This window comes from Mustela putorius, unplaced genomic scaffold (assembly GCF_011764305.1).
Source record: "Mustela putorius furo isolate JIRA1106 unplaced genomic scaffold, ASM1176430v1.1 tig00003869_pilon_pilon_pilon, whole genome shotgun sequence".
NCBI classification, from domain to species: domain Eukaryota; kingdom Metazoa; phylum Chordata; class Mammalia; order Carnivora; family Mustelidae; genus Mustela; species Mustela putorius.
The window spans coordinates 29744474-29767897 of NW_025422021.1; the positions used below are offsets into that span (position 1 = coordinate 29744474).

At 38.2% G+C, this 23424-nt stretch overlaps 1 protein-coding gene across 5 annotated transcripts in view; it reads left to right on the plus strand.

The window, feature by feature from the left end:
- The window catches only part of MMADHC (metabolism of cobalamin associated D), a 29567-nt gene that overhangs the window by 499 nt on the left and 5644 nt on the right, over positions 1 to 23424 (plus strand). For 2 of the 5 annotated variants that reach the window (XM_004743823.3, XM_004743822.3), the window contains exons 2-5: positions 168 to 227; positions 4934 to 5078; positions 19633 to 19850; positions 23227 to 23332. In XM_004743823.3, the coding sequence (XP_004743880.2) occupies positions 219 to 227; positions 4934 to 5078; positions 19633 to 19850; positions 23227 to 23332 (478 nt within the window). In that variant the 5' untranslated portion in view covers positions 168 to 218. Of the gene's footprint in view, positions 1 to 46; positions 228 to 4933; positions 5079 to 19632; positions 19851 to 23226; positions 23333 to 23424 lie in introns of all 5 variants that reach the window. The other 3 variants (XM_004743821.3, XM_004743820.3, XM_045066618.1) reach the window with 2 other exon arrangements.

Sequence of the window (23424 nt, forward strand, 5' to 3'; positions counted from 1 at the left end):
TGCCCTGTGGGGACTGGAGGCCAACTCTGGCCTTCTTGGATTTTAGGGGGAGCTTGGACTTTGGTCGTGGTGGAGCAACACATGGTAGAAGATAGTGGACGTTCCCCGAGTTGTGTGTTAGTCCAGCTTAATCGCACACTGGCCTGTTTTGTTTTGTACGTTCTCAGGAATAACTTTACGAAAGGGAAGATAATTTGCGTCTGCCGGCCCCGCTGGAAATGGCCACTGTGAGTAAACAGTCTCTTAAGCAGTGTAGTGGTTTGGGTACTTGTTAGAAAACGGAGGGACGGGTTTAATTATGGTAACATCGGTGGCAGGTTTCTTGTGCTTAGACGTAGTTGTATGAAGCATGTCAGGGGAAGCAAGAGGTGTGAAATTATGTTGGTACGCTTCGAAGGTAGTTTGGAACACAAAGGTTTCCTACAACACGCGTGTACTTGTTTCTACAAATTCGTTTTTGGAAACGAACTCAGTGCCAACATCCTTTCAATATTTTTAAAAGACCTTTTGAGTAACTATTTAGAATCTATTTTTCAACTATTTTTTTCTTTTGTTAGTGAAACTGAAGGTTTTGTAACAGCTTCAGTCAAGTGAGTAACCTTCCAAATCGTACAAAATGAGAGCAAGAGATATGATTCTCATAGACCAGAAATATTGATTGTGTTTAGACTCATGCTACTGTAAGGACTTCGTATAGTAGGGGACAGTAGTAGTACATGAAATAGCTACCATAAAGGTGTAAAGTAATTATTTCTTAAAAGCTACACAAAAGTACATCCAGATTCAAAGCTTTGTGAAGAGGAGAAACAAGGGGTTTGGGATCACTTAATCAGAGAACATTTAATCTTGAGTTTTGAAAGATGGTAGGATTTAGATAATGGAAGACTTGAAGGGAAGAATCTGATGTATTCAGAGACATCTTCCCTTTCAAAACTCAAAGTCATTTCTGCATTCTGCAGTGTCAGATATATGAAAGAGATTAGAGGGAAATAAGGTTGTATTGTGGAGTTGGAATTGAGTAATAGCTTGAATGTCACACTCGGTATTTAGATCTGATTCTTTACATTGTGATCTTTTAACCAAAGCTGTGTTAGGAGGATTAATATGGCAACAATTAGTCAGGATAATATTCGTGTAATTGAACATGATAGGTTAAGAATCTAATGATGTGGTTTGGGTAGGGTCAGTTCATAAAAGTAGACCACTAGTTTTGGACCCCATTTTAACTTGAATTTTTACTTAGCCAGAACCCCAGAAAGGGAATGTTGTAATAGAAGCATGGGTACTCTCAGAGTAACTAGAATAGAATACTAATGTTCAACCTGGCTTTATTTTTATTTAAATGAATTAGATCAGCAGGGTGAATATTTTGAAAGATGCTTTCATAAATCTTTTATTGTTAGAAAGAAGTTCATACAAAATAAATCTTAATATTCAAATATACTTTAAAAATTTGTGTTTATATGCATTGGAAATACTGAATGTCAGTTAGGAAATAGGCAAGTATGTGTGTCTTCACCTATTTAATTAGCATACATAGCAAGAGTCATGAATGTCCACGCTTCAGAAGCTGGACAGGTAAATCAAGATGCCTCAGTGGGAACTTTGACAAATTGAAATTCTCATTTCTGATATAACAGGAGCAGCCTTTCCTTAGCTACGGTGATTTATTGCTAACTAATGCCATTTGGGAATATGAATACTGCTGCCAGCACTTCTGAGATTTCAAGAATAGCCAAAAATCTGGACTTTTTGTGTGAAATCTGTAATTTCTCAGTGTTTAGACCCAATTCAGATTTTTTTTTATAGTAGTGTGGACTACACAAAAATGTCTGTAGCTGGGTATGAATGAATTTCCTTGATGGATATAGATGAATTTCCTAGATAACTAGTTCTAAGTCTTTGGTATAGATCCTATATTCTACTCACATGACCAAAAGCAGGACTTAATCCTAAAGTAGTGTCTAAAAGACAGTTTCTGTATTTATACTAATAAAGATTTTAAAATTATATTTGATAACCTGTCATCTTCCCAAGTCTAGAAACCTAGGTTTGAAGTAGTCATATATAAAATCGTACTTATCCTCATACTAAAATAAACTGGCTATACTAATTTTTGAATTATTTATTGGCTGTTATATTTACCAGCTGACCCAATGTCATAAAATCTGCCAAGTAACAAATTTGAGGATCCTATAGGTTAAAAGGGAAACTTGAAACACATTAACACTGTCATCAGCTATTCCTTTCAGTGGACAAATTAGATACTGGCTTCTTTTGCCATTAAAATGAAATAAAAATAAAGTAACGATTCGGTTTTCTTAGGTTGGCAACAAAACTCACATTTTATTATAACTTTCGTTAAACCATCAAGGAAAAAAAATCTAAAAGTGGCCTTGGCATTCACGGACTAAAATAATTCTTAATAATATTGGGAAGTTTTTAAAATAACTTGGATAATACTTCTTTTCCTTTTTGCTTGTGAAGCAATTTATTATCAAAAATAATATTTTGATAATCATACTTTAATTTTAATGGTATATGGAAGTATTTTGTGCAGATTAGTAAAACAGTGCATGTAAAGCACTTAGCACAGAACCTAGCCCACAGTAACTAACATCTGTTGAGTATTTGTTATTTAATATTGCCCCTTTCAGATAATCTCCTATTGAGCCTGTTACTATTTTGAGGACTTGCCCAAAATACTTCTGGAGTTTAAAATTTTATATTGCCTTTAGATCCTGAGCCATATTCTATTAAATGTAAATGTCTTCATTTGTAAATGTAAATTTAAATTATAGAAACACCCAAAAGTCTAAGTTTGTCTAGGTTAAAGTGTAATAATTATCACATTTATCTCTTTGAGCATGTTGGGTCCTGACCCAAGGAAAGATGCTTAAATTTTCGGGTGGCCATTTTCTGGAGACAGACCTTGTACTTCAGAGATACATAAAGAGGGTTCTGTTTATCCAGGTCTTGAAGATAGAGTTGAAATTTGCTAGACCTAGAAGGAGAGGGAAAAGGACATTTTAGTGGAAGAAATCTTAGGGCAGTATAAAAGAAGGCAGAGAAATGTGGGAAGTGTTGCAGGTATTTTTATGTGACTAAAAAATTGAAAAGGAAAAGGTGGTAAAGTTAGTAAGAAATGCCAGAGAGGTAGAAAAACAAGTTAGAATGTTCTCTCTTACTTACGATAAAAGTTGGAGCACATGGGTTGGAATTCAGACTACTTTGTGAAAGGGAAAAGGAATGATGCTAAAGTATCAAATGGCTGGACTAAGTCAACATCGTGGTACCTCATTTTCATACCACACCAATCCCCATTCTCTAATCCCACTCCAGTCCATCCTGCCCTAAGTGGTACATTTCTGAAACATTCTGCCCCTCTATTCTTCCCTGCCTCCAGATTAAAATTCTGATTTGTTGTCTTGTAACAAGACTTTTGCTATGTCAGATGTAAAGCTTTTTATAATTGCCCACAATTTAACTTTTAAGTCTGTTTTTTACTGCACTCCCTTAAATATCTAACCTCACTGAATTTATCACCTTTTGAATATACCTTTTATGACTGTACATTTGTTCCAGAAAGTCACTCACTGAAATGCCCCATTCCTCTTCAAATTTCTGCTGTTTCTTCAAAACCTAGTATATTCTCTATGAAACTTTTTCCTCCTCTCTCAAGGATCTCTTAATTTTTTAAATCCTTTAATAGCATTTCACAGATAATACAGTATTTGTTCTTACATATTTTCTACTGAATTAAGAGTTGGCATTTTTGTTTTTTAACGTGAAGGAGCAGATAAGTAAATATTTTAGGCTTTCTGTACCATATAGTCTCTGCAATTACTTAACTGCCATTATGGCATGAAAGCAGCCACAGTACATAAATAAATAGGTATGGCAATGTTAGAATAAAACTTTATTTACTAAAATAGCAGGGTGTATTCAACTGTACTTTGCCAACTCCTGCATTCTGTTGTGGGGCAGTCAGTTAAGCATCAGACTCTTGGTTACCACTCAGGTTATGATCTCAGGGTCTTCAGATCAAGCCCTGCATCCAGCTATGTGTGGGGAGTCTGCTGCAGAGTCATTCTTTCCCTCTGCACCTTCCCCCTGTGTGTTCCTGTGTGTGTGTGTGTGTGTGTGTGTGCGCGCGCGCGCGTGCGTGCGTGCCCCCACGTTCTCTCTCAAAAAAAATCTTTAAAAAATAATAAAAGAATGAATTATATCTGACCCAAGTACTTTGCTAGATGTTTATGCATGAAGGACATTTACACAGTCACCTGTTGTAACTGACCTCAGAGTCCAGGAAATGAACAAAGGAGCAAAAAATTCAGCACAAAGCCGTGTACTAAAGGTGTTGAAGTTTCCTTAATAATAGAAAAATTTGGGGCGCCTGGGTGGCTCAGTGGGTTAAAGCCTCTGCCTTCAGCTCAGGTCATGATCTCAGGGTCCTGGAATCAAGCCCTACATCAGGATCTCTGCTCAGTGGGGAACCTGCTTTCTCTCTCTCTCTCTCTCTCTCTATCTCTCTCTGCCTGCCTCTCTGCTTACTTGTGATCTCTCTCTGTCAAATAAATAAATAAAACCTTTAAAAAAAATAAAAAATAATAGAAAAATTTATTTATACTACCTTTTTAGTGTTGTTCCAAATAGGGCAAGTTTTAGAGGTTCCTATTCTCTCTTGTGTGGCACTCTTGATTCTAGCCTTTATTGGAAAGGCCGTATACTTTTACACAGAGTAAATTATTGTTTGTTTTGTTTTGTTTTTAAAATTAAATACAGAATGCTTGTTGTATGGTAGTTGCTCAATAATAGAGTTAAGACTTGTTTTGAAAGATAGATTGCAGAGTGAGGATTTGCGAAAGATTGTCTGTGTAAGTATAACACTTAAATCCAGAACAAATAATGTTAATTTTTGTGTTATTCTTAGGTGCTCTGTAATAGAGCCAGACTGGTTTCCTATCTCCCAGGATTTTGCTCTTTAGTTAAAAGGGTTGTCAGTCCCAAAGCCTTTTCAACTGCAGGATCTTCAGGTTCTGATGAGTCTCACGTGGCCCCTGCACCTCCAGATATATGTAAGTAAACATAATTATGTTACTTGCCGCAAAACACCCACCTTGCTTCTGGCAACTACCAGTTTATTCTCTGTATTAAAGACTGTTTTTGTTTGTCCTCTTTTTCTTTTTTTCCTAAACTCTATATGAATTTATTCTTTTGGTATTTGTCTTTCTCTGACTAAATCATTTCACTTACTATTATACCCTATACATTCATCCATGTTACTACACATAGCAAAATTTCAGTATTTTTTATGGCTGAGTAATACTCCATTGTGTACATATACCACATCTTTATCCATTCATCTGTGGATGGATATTTGGATTATTTCCATATCTTGACTATTCTAAATTATGCTGTGTTAAATACAGGGGTGCATATATCTTTTTGTGTGTGTTTTCATTTTCTTTAGGGAAATACCCAGTGTTGTAATTATTGGATCATTTGCTAACTTTGTCTTTTAATTTTTTAAGAAATCTCATACTGTTTTGCACAGTGTTTGCACAGTTTGCATTCCCACGAACAGTACACAAGAGTTTATTTTTCACCATGTCTTTGCCAGCACTTCTTATTTCTTGTATTTGTTTTAGCTATTCTGACAGGTATAAGGTGATAAGCTCATTGTGGTTTTGATTTGCCTTTCCTTGATTATTAGTGATATGGAACATTTTTTCATGTGCCCACCAACTATATGTCTTCCTTAGAGATATGTTTGCTGATGCCCTCTGCCCATCTTTTCAGTAGGTTACTGGTTTGGTTTGGTATTGAGTTGTTTAAGTTCTTTATCTATTTTGGATATTAACCCCTTATCAGATATAGCATTTGCAAATATATTTTCCCATTCAGTAGGTTGCCTTTTTGTTGTTGCTGATTGTTTCCTTGACTGTCCAAAGACGTTTTATTTTAGTATAGTCTCAGTAGTTTAATTTTGCTTTTCTTTCTCTTGCAGAGAACAAATATTATCTGGAAAACTGTTTCCATAGCCTGTGTCCAGGACATTACTGGCTGTGTTAACTGAAGCATATATACTTGACTGTGTTACATTAGTTTCAAGTGTACAGCATAGTAATTCATTAATTTTATACATTACACAGTGCTCACCATGTTAAGTGTAGTTACATGTGTCACTATACAACTTTACTGCAGTGTCACTGACTATATTCCCTGTGCTGTATTTTAATCCCCATTACATACTTATTTTAAAACTGGGTAAGACAAAATCTGGTGTGTTTCAGAAAAATCTCAGTCCAGGTTAGACTATCCGTCCCCATCCCGAGGTGGCCGTGTTCCAAGTATGTTGTATAGGAATGCTTATTGTCAACTGGTTTTGACCACATGTCATCTCTCCTAAGGCTGGGAAGATTTCCCTTTCATTGCCTTTCCAGTAGTTATGCATTAGCTCTGTGATGAGAGGAGCTTGTGGAGATTTAGCAGGCCCAGGTGAAACGCAGGCCATTATACTCAGAAGGTTGTGGGAGTCATGGGGACAGTTCTTTATAAGTGTTTACGGGAGCCCTGTGTGGGAGCGCTCATTTCCCATGCCTTGTCGTGGTCAGACCCATTGCTCCTCAGACTCCTGTAAACCCCAGGTTTTATGCTTCTAGTTGAGACAGTGACTGTTTCTCCGTCGCTCTGACTACCCCTTTGCAGACAGACCTTCATTTCCCAGCTTCTACCTCATCCAGGTGAGCGGTAATTCTTCTGTGAACTCCTCAGTCCTGTAATATTGTAGTGTCTTAAGAGACCCGACAGAACCCAGACTGATACAGGTGTGTATCAAGTAATCCACTGGGTGGAGAAGATCATGTTAAAACTCCCTATTTCTAGATACGCAATCTGAGGGGTTTGAATCTAGACATACTTTAATCTCTCCATTTTAAAATCATAGCATTTTAGGACAAATGTCATGGTGAAAGAGTAAGCATGACTTAAGGAAGTCAAAGTGCATGTGTTGAGATGTGTTTTCAGTTTGTTTATTGAGAGAGGTATGAAGTTTTCAGAATTTGAGAACCTTGTTAGAGAGGATGGCCCTGGAAGGACAAAGCTGTAGACCGAGTGTTCAGTCAGAAGGCTATTGTAGACGTTATCCAGGAAAGAACTGATGAGACTCTGAAGTGAGGCTGTGGCAGGGGCAGTCGGATTTAAGTAGTACTCAGGAGGTAAAAGAGGGAGCAGCAGATAGATGACCTTTGTGGAGGAAAGAGAAGGACAGCTCAAGATGACTCCTAGGTTTGCAGCTAAGGTGCTTCCATTTGCAGAGCAAGACCTGCCAGTTGCTTTTGTTTGTTTTTCGTCTCCTCTAGCTTGGCAATTTAGAAAAACCACCACCCACCAAAACCAAGTAGGGTTCATCTAGGAATGTGAAGGGTGGTACAGTGTTAGGAAAACTTCCCCCAGCTCTACCATGCAAAGGCTCTAAGAGAAAACTTGTGGGAGCTACAGCTAGCCGTCCACCCAAATTTTGTGCTCTCCACTCCAGTGTATAGAGTTGTTAGCAGAAGTGATGCCCAGATGGGACCATGTGACTCATTCTTGCCAAGGGAAATATTGGGGGGGGGTGGGGGCAAAGCTCTTTAAGAAGCCAGAGTGCTGGTTTCACATCCTCTTTCCCTTCTATCTGCAGAATTTAGACAACAGCAAGGCCCTAGATGCGAAAGCAGACACAGCTGGAAGAAATCTGGGTCCTTGAATTACATTACGGAGGAGAGCCACCTGCCTTAGTGTTCTGTGCCTGAGAAATAAGCCTTCCACCACATTAGACACCAAAACATGTGTCTGCTTGTTCTTTAAAAATGTTTAGTCTACTTTAAATGTTCTGAAGATATTATAGTAGAGGCCCCTTAGCATACAATAACAGCAAATAATCATTGTTGATACAAACTTTTAGAAAACCGATTACTTAACAGGCTTTCTGGATGTGGGGTCCATGCATAGGATGAATTTGGGTGGAAAAAATTACATTTACCTTTTCACTAACATTCCGCTGAAGTTTAGCATGTCTTTTCATTGTGGATATATGCAACACGTCCAGTGTGATTAGCAGTTGCTGGGACTTGTCGCCAACAGAGAACAGATCTTGTCCTATCACATTAAAGATGTTCCTTGGCTTACAATGGCATTATGTCCAGATAAGTCCATTGAGCACAGTTGAATGAGTTGAACATAGTATAAACTGAGAGTGCACTTAATACACCTTACCTGCTGAACTTCACAGCTTAGCCTCACCTACCTTAACTTTCTCTGAACACTTACATTTTCCCACAGTTGGGCAAAATCATCCTCCCACAAAGCCTGTTGTATAACGAATTTTTGTGTACGTCATGTGATGGCTTGAATGCTCTGCTGAAAGTGAAACACAGAATAGCTGTATGGGTACAGAGTAGCTGTAAGTGGATCGGTTGTTTGTCCTCATGATCAAGTCCTCATATGGGAGCTGGGGGTCACTGCTACTGGCCAGCATCATGAGAGAGGATTTTACTGCCTATCCCTAGCGCAGAGAAAGCTCCAAATTCAGAATTCGCTGACGTGTGGTCTCTACTGAATGCGTGTCACTCTTGAGCCATAGTAAAGTCCAAAATCCTAGGGTGAATCATCATTAGTTGGGGACACTTTAAGTATTGCCAACATATCAATACCGTTTATACTGTCAATATTTCAGAACTATAGATCTTGTAATACTAAACCATCATAACAAGCACATATATTCTATCACAACTTCCAAAAATGTTTTGATATATGTATTAAAAATGACTAATCAGTTTTTTAAAATATATACTTTATTCCTTTAAAAACTTTTTTGAAAGGAGGCCCATGGCATGAATAAATAAACACCTTGAAATATATTTTTTCAATGTAGAGATGATTATTTAACTTATAACAACAGGGTTTCTGCTTTCAAACTTTAAAAGTCTAGTTTGAATACCAGGTAAAATACGATAAAGACACATAGAATTACAACAGATTAAAAGAATCTCATGGTAACTCTAACCATCCAAATATTTTTAAATAATAAAATAATATCAGTAAGAAATCAAACTTTGTGCATATGTCTTTGGACACATGCACATAAATGTCGTTATTTTTTTTTTTTTTTTTTTTTTTTTTTTTTAGAGCAACCAGAGCCTTCCACCAGGCCTGTCAAGACTACCATCAATACATTTCTTTCTGATTCATTCATATGATCAATTTCTAAATCGCCAAATTCTGGTTAAGGTATTTATAATATTATGGATCTTCACTAAACCATGAAAGTATTTGCCTATGTCAAGCAGGATATGAATTATAAATGATAAAGATCTTTCACTAGTTAGGAATCATTCTGGGGGTTGCAATATTAAGAATTTTACTTTTATCTACATTTTATTAGTGGGTCTGAAAATAGTGATCTTCTAAAACCAGAACTCAATGGCATCTGGAAATTGCAGTTTCCAAAGGCAACAGAACATACTCTGAACAGCCTGCCATATATGCTTGTACCATCATGTCTTCCCATTTATGACCTAAAAATAATCTCCCCTGAAATCACTTTAAGGGACATTTAAATCACTTCCCATCATCAACAGCCTTTCCTTCCTGTATATTTTAATACAAAAGCTATTTCCAAAAGTGAGACACTTGGCCAGTAATTTTCATAAGGCAATGCAATATGAAAGAAGGGAACTTCCATATTTAAAAAAAACAACCTGGGTCCTAGCCCATTACTTAAAAACTTTGTGTCCTTAATTTTTATTTTTTTTCCTGAGTTTGATTTCCTCCTCATGAATTGGAGATAGGATCACTTACCCCATACTGGTTTTGTGAATGTTAAATGAGATACTTAGGTAAATTTCAATAGAAAACGTCTGTGCAGAAAACTGTTAATTCTATCCTTTACTGACTTATAAATAGTCATCACAATAGGCCTGAACAAAGTGTCCAGCCTTCACAATGACCTGGCAAAATCTCCCCAAAGGGAACTATTTTGCCTCAGGTAGGACTTTTTAAGACTTGGCTACACAAACACAGCATCTGTCCCTATAAATATACTTTTCAAATCTCTGTTTTTCTTAAAGCCAGTGTATGTGTAGATCTTTTTAAATATTTGACGTAGAATTCTGTTGGATCCAGTGTTTGTGTGTTGGGTTTAGAAATACTGCCCACCTAACTAAAGGAAAACTATTTAAAAGGGCAGTCAACAATTTCTGACGAATGTCTCTGGGCATGTAATGGCCGAATAAATCTAAAGCAGTGAATTCCATGATTACCTCCGTTAACATGCTATCTGTGTACTAACAGCTGGTCGGAGTATTTCGCTTGTTTTTTTTGGATGTCCTGAATTGTGTGTGATGGTATGATATTTCCCTCTCCAGAGTTGCAGTTAGATTAAGTACTAAAATATCCTGTCAGGCATCCCTTGAAGTGGTTGTATTACATTTTTAGGGAAATCCATTTGGGGGATAATTTTTACTGCTTCTATGTCCACAAAAGTGGACATCTTTAGAGATCAGATAACGATTGCAGCTCAAATTTACAGACCTTCTTCATAGGAAGTTTAACAAATGACTTGTGTATGTCATTTCCTCTAAACCTAACAGTGCTCCCATTAGATGGGTGTTATTACAGACAGAAAGTAGTTTGTCCAAAAATGGAAAACTTATAAGCGGCAGAACTAAGATCCACACTCAGGTGTTATGCAAAGCATTTTTTTTAAAGCCATGATGCTACACAGTTCTTTGATTTCCCAATGATGTCTAGATACCTGAACTCAATATTTCATGGCATGATGTTTGAGATTTTCAGAAGCCTAAAGCAGGTTGGAATTTTAAAAATGAGCATGAAAATATCATGAACCACCTGATTTCCTAGAACCAAATGGAAATGAATATAGTACTTGATCCAACAGCAGATTACCAGAACTGCAGTGTGAGAGAACAAAAGATAAGCAGACCCTTACTCCTGCGACCTCTGATGAGGAAGTCTGTGGGCACTATTTCCAATGGGGCTGAAAATCTTTATTGTCTCACTACCAGCTCCATCAGGTCCCCTCCCCTGGAGTACAGAAAATCAGTGCATTACATTCATTCATTCTTTATTTCTGTATTTTTTTATTATGTTATGTTAGTCACCATATAGTAACATCATTAGTTTTTGTTGTAGTGTTCCAGGATTCATTGTTTATGTATAACACCCAGCGCTCCATGCAATATGTGCTGTCCTTAATACTCATCACAGGGCCAACCCCCCCCCCACCAAAACCCTCAGTTTGTTTCTTGGAGTCCACAGTCTCTCATGGTTTGTCTCCCCTTTGATATCTCCCCCTTCATTTACCCTTCCTTCTCCTAATGTCCTCCATGCTTTTGCTTATATTCCACAAATAGTGAAACAATATGTAATTGACTTTCTGTGCTTGACTTATTTCACTCAGCATAATCTCCTCCAGTCTCATCCATGTTGATGCAAAAATTGGGTATTCATCCTTTCTGGTGGTGGCATAATACTCCATTGTGTAAATGGACTGTATCTTCTTTATCCATTTGTCTGTTGAAGATACACATGTAGTGAAAAGAAGGACCATATACGTCCCACTGTTCATAGCAGCATTGTCCACAATAGCCAAATAGTGGGTTAAATTCTAATGTCAAATTCAGTAATGGTGACTTTCAGGGATTCAGGTTAGTTGAGTGAGGTACACCTAGCATTCAATTCTGTTTCCTCAGTACTGACCTCTGAGTTCTAGGTTCCCATCTCCCCTCCCAGCTAGATGTTCCATTTGAATATTTCCTTTTCAACACATAAAAAGTTAAAAGGGCTAAAACCCACAAGGGAGTTCTTGCTAATGGGACCATCAGGAGAGGCATTAGATTCTGGGGCCAGATCACTGGTATTCCAGTCCTGTCTGTCCCTCATGATTCTGTGACTAACCTCTATGAGCTTCAGGTTTTCTATCTGTGCAATGGAAATACTACTACTGATGTCATGGGGTTATTATGAAGGCTAAAGGAATTATTACACATAAAGCCCTTAGACAGGTGCTGGGCATCCAGAAAGCACCATGGAAATGTGGTTGCTATTATTTATTATTGTTAATATTATATCATGGATCATCCAGGCTAAAAACTGATGTCATCTGTTTGGATTGCTAGATGTTGGGAGGATGTGGGAGCAAAGCAAGGGAGCAGTCAGCCACCACCTTCTTTTAATTCTCCTTTTGGAAGATTCTTCTCATTTTTAACAGCTCTTGCCCTAATTCAGGTCTCTCTTACCTTTGATCTTCTCTGTTACAGTAGCAGTCTGCTCATTCTTCTCTCTTACAATTATGCCCTATGCCAGCAGATCTATCTTTTCAAACTTGAGCTTATGGAAGTATTCTACCCAACAACTTTCAAAGTCTAATGCTATCACAGGCAATGCAAAGTTGTTACTCTAGGACAGAAAATCCTTTCAGTCCAGCCCCAGCTTATTTTGCTAGCCTCCTCTTCCTCCCTTGTGTGTTGAGGATGCTCTAGGCAAAGCAGTGCACTCACAGCCATATGTTCTTCACAGAACATTCCTAGGGCCTGGAGTATTCTTTTCTCACTATTCAAATCCACCCTGCCTCGTGGGCCAGCACGAATTTTGTCTCCTCCAAAGACTAGTCATGTAGTAAGCTCAATGAATTAGAGCAGACTTAAGGGCATCAGTATAAAAATTTGAACTTTATTCAGTCAGAGTGCACATATAGTGGGGCTGATTATTTAAAAAGCATGGGGATTACTACATTCCAGGGATAATAAATCCCACCTGGTCCTGGTGGATAGTCTTTTTAATGTACTGTTGGATCCTATTAACTAGGATCTTGTTGAGAATCTTGGCATCCATACTCATCAAGGATATTGGTCTGAAATTCTCCTTTTTGGTAGGGTCTTTGCCTGGTTTGCGGATCAAGGTAATGCAGGTTTTCCTAGAAAGAATCCTGAAGTTTTCCTTCTGTTTCTATTTTTTGAAACCGCTTCAGGGGAATAGGTATTATTTCTTCTTTCAAAGTTTCTTTGAAGGATTCCCAGGGAATCCATCAGGTTCTGGCCTTGTTTTTTGGGAGGTTTTTGATGACTGCTTTAATCTTGTTACTAGACAGTGGTCTGTTCAGGTTGTCAATTTCTTCCTGTTGCAGTCTTGGAAGTTTATAGGTTCCCAGGAATGCATACATTTCTTCTAGGTTGCTTAACTTACTGGCATATAACTGTTGATAATTTCTGATGATTGTTTCTATTTCCTTGATGTTAGTCATGATCTCTCCCTTTTCATTCATAATTTTATTAATTTGGATACTCTGTCTTTTCCTTCGGATTAGTTTGGCCAGTATTTTATTGATCTTATTGATCCTTTCAAAGAATCAGCTTTTTTTATTAATTTGGGTACTCTGTCTTTTCCTTCAGATTAGTTTGGCCAGTGTTTTATTGATCTTATTTATCCTTTTCCTTTGCTGTATCCCATAGGTTTTGGACTGATGTGTCTTCATTCTCATTGGTTTCCATGAATAGTTCAAGTTCTTCTTTGATTTCCTGGTTGATCCAAACATTCTTAAGCAGTTTGGTCTTTAGCTTCCAAGTGTTTCAATTCCCTCCAGACTTTTTTTGTGGTTGAGTTCCAGTTTCAAAGCATTGTATTCTGAGAATATGTAGGGAATAACCTCAATCTTTGGTATCAGTTGAGCCCTTATTTGGACCCAGTATGTGGTCTGTTCTGGAGAAAGTTCCATGTGTGCTCGAGAAGAATGAGTATTCTGTTGTTTTAGGTTGTAATGTTCTGTATATATCTGTGAGATCCATCTGGTCCAGTGTGTCATGTAAAGTTCTTGTTTCTTTGAGTTTCTGCTTAATCTGTTGCTGAGAGTGGCGTGTTAAGATCCTTTACTATTAATGAATTCATATCAATATGATTCTTTATTTTGTTTAACAGTTGGCTTATGTAGTTGGCTGCTCCCATGTTGGGGGCATTAATATTTATAATTGTTAGCTCTTCTTCATGGATTGACCCTTTAAGAATGATGTAGTATCCTTCTGTACTCTGACTACAGTCTTTAGCTTAAAATCTAATTTATCTGATATGAGAATTGCTACCCCAGCTTTATTCTGAGGCCCATGGGTATGAACAATGTTTCTCCACCCTTTCCTTTCAGTCTAGATGTATCTTTAGGTTCAAAATGTGTCTCTTGAAGACAGCATATGAATGGTCCTGTTGCTTTAGCCAGTCTGCATCCCTGTGCCATTTTATGAGAGTATTTAGGCTGTTTATGGTGAGAGTGATTATTGAAAGAAGTTTTTATTGACATCATGTTGTCTGGGATGTCTGTGTTTCTATTGATTGTCTCCTTAAATTTCTGTTCTGTGTTACTCTTGGGCTCTTTCTTCTTTTATAGAACGCCCCTCAATATGTCTTGTAGTGCCAGCTTAGTGGTCACATAATCTTTTAAACATTGCTGGTCTTGGAAGCCTTGCTGGATAAAGTATTCTTGGCTGCATGTTCTTCTCATTTAGTGCCCTGAATATGTCTTCACAGCCCTTTCTGGCTTGCCAGGTTTCTGTGGACAAACTGACATTATTCTGATGGTCGTTCCTCTGTATGTAAGGAATCTCTTCCCCCAGCTGCCTTTAAGACCTCCTCTTTGAATTTGATTGGGGAATTTCACAATTACTTGTCCAGAGGTCTTTCTAGACTTGTTGATCTTGGGAGGTGTCCTCTCTGCCTCTAGGACATGAACACTTTTCCATTTTCCAGATTAGGGAAATTTTCATCCAGTATCTCTTCAACTCTATCTTCTAATCTTCTCTCTTTTTCCACCCCCTCAGGGATCCCAATAATTCTGACATTGGAATGTTTCATGGTGTCATTTATTTCCCTGATTCTGTTTTCAAGGCTTCTAAGCTGTTTGTTCCAGGCCTCCTCCTGATCCTTCTTTTCTATCAGTTTGTCTTCTAGATGACTAATTGGATCTTGTGCCTTGGTTACCATAGCTGTTAGAGTATTTAGATTAGATTGGATCTCATTGATACCATTTTTAAGTACTGCCAAATCAGCCCTCACTTCCACCCTTAGAGATTCTGTGTTGCCACTAAGGGTCTTCTCCAGCCTAGCCATTGCCTGGATAATTGTTACCTTGAATTCCATTTCTCACATATCATTTATGTCCATATTTAGTAGTTCTGTGGCAGAGGACACATTCTCTGAACTTTGCCTCTGTTGGGTGTTCCTCATCATCATCATTTTGGTGAGGGGTGGTTGAGGGAATGTATAGCTGAATATATCACAGTTTTTGAGAGAGGCTGGACCACAGTCCAGTCAAGGTGCACCTTGGAAAAGTTTTGGAGCAATCGGAAGTCACCACCAAAGAGAAAGAAAAAGAAAAGAAAAAAGCCAGGCAAAATGAGCCCCAAAAGTAAGATTTATAAGGTACATAAACAAAAAAGAACAAACAAAAAGACTCAAAAGTTAAAGACCGGGGGTGGGGGGGTGGGGGATAAAACCCAGCCAAAATGAACTCCAAGAATAAGATTTATAAAGTACAAAAGCAAATACACAGAAACACTCACAGAAGAATAGGTGCTTATAAACCCTCGATGTGAGTGAGGAAGATTAGTTTGGTTCTTCCTGGGTGAATGTTGTTATCTTTGTTAAAGGACTCAACTTTCCAGAGATATAGGGAAATTAAAACTGGTTTTATACATAGGGATAGTATTGAATAGGGAAAAAGGATTACCTTGAAGCTTATATCTATATATATTAATTTTTAAAAAGGAAAGAAAAACACAGGTATATGTATGAGAAGAGTTCAAGTTAAAAAGTTATTAAGTAATGTGTCATATTAAACATCTAGTTGTAGTGGTGAGTAGGTTAAAAAAAAGTCACGAGAACAAATTTAAAACAAAAAAGTTGTATCTATGAAATATACAGGTTTTGGGGCAATACATGGGGCTTAATATATTGTTTTCCCCTGATGTTTGGTTGTAACAGTTTTATGGGGACCCTGTGGTTATTGTCCTCTTGTTCTTTTGGCTTGTCTTCTGGGGGAGGGGCATTGTTTTTCAGTCATTCTTGCTCGGACTGAGTCACCCTGCCTCCTAACAAGGGACTGGGTTCTGTGGAAACCGTTTTTTCAGGCTTTTGTTCTCTGGCGGCTTTTGTTCTTTGGCGGCTTTTTGGAGGGTTAATGCAAGTATACCCAGACCTCCACCTCAGAAGCCTTAGTCTGCTCCCCTCTGGGTGGTGCCTTCCCCTCTGCAAACACCACAACCTCCCACAGGTGGTGCGCACTTCCAGCCACCGTCTCAGTGGTCGCCCAAGGCATCTGCTTGTCTCTGCACTCCAGTGCCACTAAAACCGCAAATAATACTGGTCCAGGCGAGCTGGATCCCAGTGGCTGCCGTTGCCGCGACTGCTCTCTGGAGTCCACGCCCACACCGGATGCACTCCGACCCGGCTGCAGCTCAGGTCTCAGAATGCTGGGGGTCCAGGGACCTTCAGCAGGAGTCTCCTCCGGGTTCTCTCAGGTACTGGTGGGTGCCAGCTGTAACCACCCTGGGACCGTGGGTTTAGTCTGTGCCTGTGGCCACCTGATTCCGGCAATTGCCCCTGAAGACCCTTGGTTCTTTTTCTGTGCTTTTAACCAGACTCCAAGTTAATGCTGGTCTCCAAACATAGGGCACTTTCATATTGGGGTATTACTTTTCCAGTGAGTCCTTTCTTGTGGCTCTCTTCCCCTTCTGTGTATCTTCTGGTAGGAGTCCCGAGTGCTCCCACTCTGCTTTACCTCTCCATTGACGTCTTCTGCCTTCATAGAAATCCAGAAGTGTATTACATTTTAGGCTGATTTCATGTGTGTTCAGAGTGTTCTGGTAGATATTTAGCTCAATTCAGGGGACCGGTTGAAAGAGGGTCTTCTACTTCTCCACCATCCTGCTGAGTCCACCAAAACCACTCATATATAATATTTTATGTGTATAGCAATGGATATGAAATTTATGGTTGCTTATGTTTGACTCCATTCTAAAAGCACTAAGTTTATACCTGTCCCCACATTTTATGTATATGATGTCACACTTTACATCCTTTTATTTTCTGATTCTATTGATTATAGACAAAATTGATATTACTGCTTTTGTGTATTAAACTCCATACTGATTTTGTAAATAATTAATATATTATTTTTTTTTGTTTGTATTTATCTATAAAATTTTTTCCTAATTTCTTTGTTATGGCCTTTTCTTTCCACTCAAAGATTCCCTTCAGTGTTATTTGTAAGGCTGGTTTAATGATGATGAACTCTTCACTTGTTTGGGAAGTTTTTATGGTTCCTTCTGTTTGAATGAAAGCCATGCTGGATAGAGTATTCTTGGTTGCAGGTTTTTTCTTTTCAGCACTTTGAATATATGATGCCACCCCCTTCTGGCCTGCAGTGTTTCTGCTTAGAAATCAAGTGATAACCTTATGGGATTTCCCTTCTGTGTGACCGCTCTCTTTTCTCTTACTGCTTTAAAAATTTTCTATCCTTTTTCCGTTTTAAATATTATGTGTCTTAGTGTGGACCTCTTTGGGTTGAATTTGTTGGTGGCTCTCTGTCTCCTGGATCTAGATAATGTATTTACTGCCTCAGGTTTGGAAAGTTTTCAGCTGTTATTTCTTCAAATAAATTTTCTGTCCTGTTTTCTCTTCTCCTTCTGGGATCCCTATGACTTATTACACTTGTCATGTTGCTGAGTTCTGTTTGTCTCCTATTCAGTTTGGTTGCTTTCCATTACCCTGTCTTCCCAGGCGCTGATCCATTCATCTACCTCCTCAAATGTGTTATTCATTCCCTGTAGTATATTTTTTATTTTAATCATGGAGTACATTTCTGACTAGTTTTTTTTTATATTATCTCTTTGTTGAAGTTTTCGCAAAGGTCCCCCACTCTTTTTTCATCACACATATTGCTTATCTGTATTTCATTTAACTCTTTTGGTTAGTATTAACCTGTTCTTTCATTTGGGACATTGCTCTTTCTCATTTTGTTTTTCTTTTTTTTCCTATTTAGAAAGTAATATGTATCTCTTGAAAGTCATGGCTTTATGAATAAGAAGTCCTGTGGTGCCCTGTAGCACACTGTCCCCTCTTCTCCAGAACCAGGTGCCTGTGGGTTTTTATATGAGTTTTGTGCACCATACTGTTGTGGCTCAGCCACATTTACCTTTAGTCAGCTCCAAATGTCTATGTTCTTATTGTGGGCAGGGGCTGGTCCCTTGCTATTAAGGGCCTGTTTGGGGCAGAGAAGAGCTTATAGTTGGACAGTATCCGTAATCAGTCCAGATGCCTGCCTTTAGCCCATTAACAGGGGCTGCAGTTGTACAGAAGTGCAGTGCCCTATCTGTGTCTTTCACTAGAGAGGCTTTGTTGATTAGTGGGGCCAAGAGATCAGATGTCTGTCCAAGTCAGTCTGCTGGTGCTGCAGTCAGGCAGGTGTACATGGTTATCTTCCCCACTCCCCAGGGCAAGAGTTATTTTGGAATGATAGTGTTCACTATCAGGGCCGCTTGTAGGATGAGACCTGTCTGGAGTTGCTTTGCAGGGACTCCTGCCCAGTGTGGCTTCTTGAATGGAGTGATTCAACAGGAGAATGTGGGAGTGCATACACAGTGTTAGCAAGTTATGTGGATAGTGTTCACATTGGTTCCACAAATGTCTGGGTACATAGGCTGAGGTGGGAGGGAGATAAATTGCACCTGCCAGCCCTTTTGTTCTTGGAGAAATTTCCTACAGATCCTTGCTTCTTCAACACAGATTCTTCTCAGTACAGACTGAAATAACTTACCAAAAAAAAACAACCTTCTTGATGTTTTACCCCAGGCACTATTCAGACTTCTGCCTCTAAGCTATATCTGGGTGGGATTGTTCATTTTGCTCTCTCTTTAAGGGTGGGAATTCGGTTTCCTATTACCCTCTGGCTCTCCGAGAGCTAAACCAACTAACTGTAAAAATCTTTGAAATTAAACCCCACTGATTTTCAAAGCCAGATATTATGGGGACTTGTCTTCTCAGTGGAGCTCCCTCAGGTCTGGGATACCTGGTATGGGGTCTTTTCCTTTCCCTTCTCTGTACTCGTCCCTTCTGTTTGTGGTTAGTCTTGCAGGGAACTTTGGTTTCAAACTATATCTGCCCCTTCTATCTTTTCTGATTGGCCTCTTCTCTTTGATTAACCCAAAGATTTCCTGTGTTAGTTCACCTTTGTGGTTACCGAGGGGTTTCTGTGTTAATGAGGTGCATTTAGGATTCTCCTACTCTGCTATCTTCCCAGGCTCCTTCCAAAATTTACTGTATTCTTTTTAATGACTATCAGGCATTACATAGTTTGGATTACTGTACTTTATTATATTCTTCTCCTTATAACAGACTTGCCTTTGAGCTAAAAACTGGTTACTTTGTTTTTTTTTAATAACAAAACTAATTTACATTCATACAAAAAAGTAAATTTCAAAGATCTCTTGGTTTTATAAAAAATACCTAATTAGAAGAATATTCTTTCAGTCCACCAATGCACTTGACTATTGGAGAAAATGGATTCATTTTGGTGTTCCTCTTCAGGCTCTCGAACAGTTTGGCCTGATGAAACTATGGGACCATTTGGACCTCAGGATCAGAGATTCCAGCTTCCTGGGAACATAGGTTTTGATTGTCATCTCAATGGGACCATGTCACAGAAGAAAAGCCAGGTTCATAAAACTCTACCTGATATTCTAGCAGAGCCATTATCAAGTGAAAGACACGAGTTTGTGATGGCACAGTATGTGAATGAATTTCAGGTAAATCATTAATATCATTTATTTTGTTTTTCTGATCATTAATACTGTATTAATTTCTGATAATTGTGGGCAAATTATTTGAATCAAAAAAGTTTAAAAACTTCTTAATTCCAGCATATTCAGAAACAACATGTATAACTTTTAAAAACTTGGCATTGTTCTATACATGTTTGCTATATAATTTTTTTTTTAAGATTTTGTTCATTTATTAAGAGAACCCAGGAAGAGGAGCTGGGGGGGTGGCAAAGGAGAGGGAGACATAGGCTCCCCCCTGAGCAAGGAACCCTGATGTGGGTTTCAAACCCAGGAACCCAGGAATATGACCTGAGCGGAGGGCAGATGCTTAACCAACTGAGCCACCCAGGTACCTCTTTTTTTTTTTTTTTTTTTTTTTTATTAGAAAGAGAGTAAGCACACAGAGGAAGAGGGAGAAGCAGACTTCCCACCAGCTGGAGAGCCTGACTTCGGTCCATCTGAGTACCCTGAGATCATGACCTGAGCCAAAGATACTTAACCAACCAAGCCACCCAGATTACCCCCCCTTTTTTTTTTTTACTTTACATTATAATCTCTTGTAGGTAAATAATTCTTCATAAATACATTGTTTAATAACTGCTTATTTCAAATATAATTTAATACCTGTATTACTAAAAATTTAGATTGTTTGCTTTTATAGTTTTACACTCCTCTAGGCATTTAAAACTTTAGAAAATTTTGATATCTCTGAAATTCTTCAGACACAGTAAACTAAAAAAGATTTAAAAAGTTTTTTTTGTTTTTTTGTTTTTTAAGAAAAACTGTGTCTTGGGACGCCTGGGTGGCTCAGTGGGTTAAAGCCTCTGCCTTTGCCTCAGGTCATGATGTCAGGGTTCTGGGATCGAGCCCCGCATCGGGCTCTCTGCTTGTCGGGGAGCCCGCTTCCCCCTCTCTCTCTCTCTGCTTCTCTGCCTACTTGTGATCTCTCTCTGTCAAATAAATAAATAAAATCTTAAAAAAAAAAAAAAGTGTCTTGAGTATTTGTTTTTGCTTTTGTTCTGTTTTTTTAATGAGTTCTTAAGCTGGTATTGTAGGGATGCCTAGCTGGCTCAGTCAGTAAAGCATGCTGCTCTTGATCTAGGGTCTGTGAACTCAGGTCCCCTGTTGGACATAGAGCTTACTTTAAAGAGGGGGGTGGGGAATGTACCTGGGTGGCTTAGTAGGTTAAGGTTAAAGTCTGCCTTTGGCTCAGGTCCTGGGATTGAGCCCTGCAGCTGGCTCCCTTCTCAGCAGGGAGTCTGCTTCACCCTCTCCTTAGCACACTCTCTCAAATGAATGAGTAAAAGAATTAATTAATTAAAAAGGGGGGGGGTAAAAATAAATAAACCAGTGTTACTCACCAAAATGAAAAGTTACATGCAATTCAGAGTTTATATCAAACCCCTAATCTGTATCATTTTCTTAATTTCTGCTTTTTTTTTTATCAAAGCCATAATATTTATAGCAACAGCTCCTCATAGTTCTAATGATTTATATCCAATAACCTAACATTTGGAGACAGCTGTCCTCCCCTGACATTTTTTTTTTTTAATTTTTTTTTTTTAAAGATTTTATTTATTTGTCAGAGAGAGCGAGCGAGAGCGAGCACAGGCAGACAGAGTGGAAGGCAGAGTCAGATGGAGAAGCAGGCTCCCTGCGGAGCAAGGAGCCCGATATGGGACTCGATCCCAGGACGCTGGGATCATGACCTGAGCCGAAGGCAGCTGCTTAACCAACTGAGCCACCCAGGCGTCCCATCCTCCCCTGACATTTTATCTCCGATAATTTCTTCTCTGTCTTCTTGGCTTCTCTGTCTGCCATTTATGTGATTTCCTATGTGTTTCTGTCCATCTTATTTAATTACTCATTGGTCACTTAATTCCTTGGCTTCCTAACTTTTTCTGACATTTCTGATTCTATATTTCTGTCTGCTCACCAGACATCATTATCTGAATGTCTTAAAAGTCCCTTGATTTTATATGTCTCATACTTAGGTTCCCTAGCCTCCCATGCCTCAAAATCTGCCCTTACTCCCATGTTATCAGTAGCATAAGTGACTTAGTCATTCTCCCACTGCCCCAAGACAAAAATTATACGGCCAAACTTGGCTTCTCTCTCCATCATATCACCATACAGAGTGACAAAATTGCATGACTTCCCCCTTTGAAGTAAATTTTAAATTATTTGTGTCCTTTCATTTCCCACTAATAAAGCCAGAGTTCAAGACCTCTGTAGCTCTCCTCAGTTCTTAGAGCCATTATAGTAAGCTGGACTATGAGGCTAGGATAAATCTTGCTTCAAAGTTTACTTCTTTCTGCCTTTTACTTAATTTTGTGACCTTGAGAAAGCTACTTAATATCTCTGAGCCTCTGTTTTTTTATATGTAAAATGGGATAATAATACCTAACACACAACATTGCTATGAGTATTAAATGTAACCACCTAAATACAGTGTGATCAGTAAATATTGGCTGTTAATTGGTCTATTGCCTGCACAATAATACTGGCATTTTTTTATGTCTGATCTTGCTATTCGTTGTTTGTAGACTAAAGTCAAAATTCTTTCATGTGGCATAAATGACCTTCCGCAATTTTGATCCCTTATCTTTACCACTTCGCCTCCTGTAATTCTCTGCTCCCTCTGTACTCAAATTACAGTGTACCTTTTGGTTCATTTTTTATTTGTTTATTCTAATTGTACCATATTCTTTGACCATTGCATGTGCTTGCACTGTTTCTGTCTCTTGCTGGACTGTTTTTCCTCCTAAGTTTCTAACCTCCTTTCTACCTATTCATTATACACCAAATATACACATTAATTCACATATAGTTTAAATATGATGTTTCCCCATCTATACTACCAGAAGACTTTCTTTGTAATGTTGAAGCATTTTTCATGTTGGATTACATTTATTTGTTCATGCTTTTTATGTTTTCTTCTACTCACTCTTTTAAACCTAAGGGTAAAGGCCAGATTTTTTACCATTGAGGGGCTGCTCTTGTCATAGTGTCTAATATATAGTATAACTTTCAGTTGAATAGAAGCCTCTAAGCTTGTCCTGTAGGAAAGGGTATATATTTAATATATATTATATATAATATATATTTTAGTTTAGGCATTTTAGTTGCTTAGCCAACTTCTCATATCAAGTCTTAGAATATTAGTATATTTATATGTATGTTTATATATATCTATGTACATATGTATATAGTATATTTATATGTTCATTCTGAAATTTTTAAATCTTTATTACCCCACCTCCAGTTAATTATTTTTTAAACTTTTCAGGGAATACAGGTTTGTAACAGATCAGATATTTTATTTGAACTCCAGCATTTATTTATGTTCTGTTCCTCTTAGGGTAGTAATGCACCTGTTGAACAAGAAATCAGCAGTGCAGAAACTTACTTTGAAAACGCCAAAGTAGAGTGTGCAATCCAGACTTGTCCAGAATTGCTGCGAAGAGGTACAGTGTGCTTCATACATTTACACTAATCTGTATTATATAATGTCACTAATTTTCTTAAATGTTAAATAATGGACTCCATAGGCATTGCA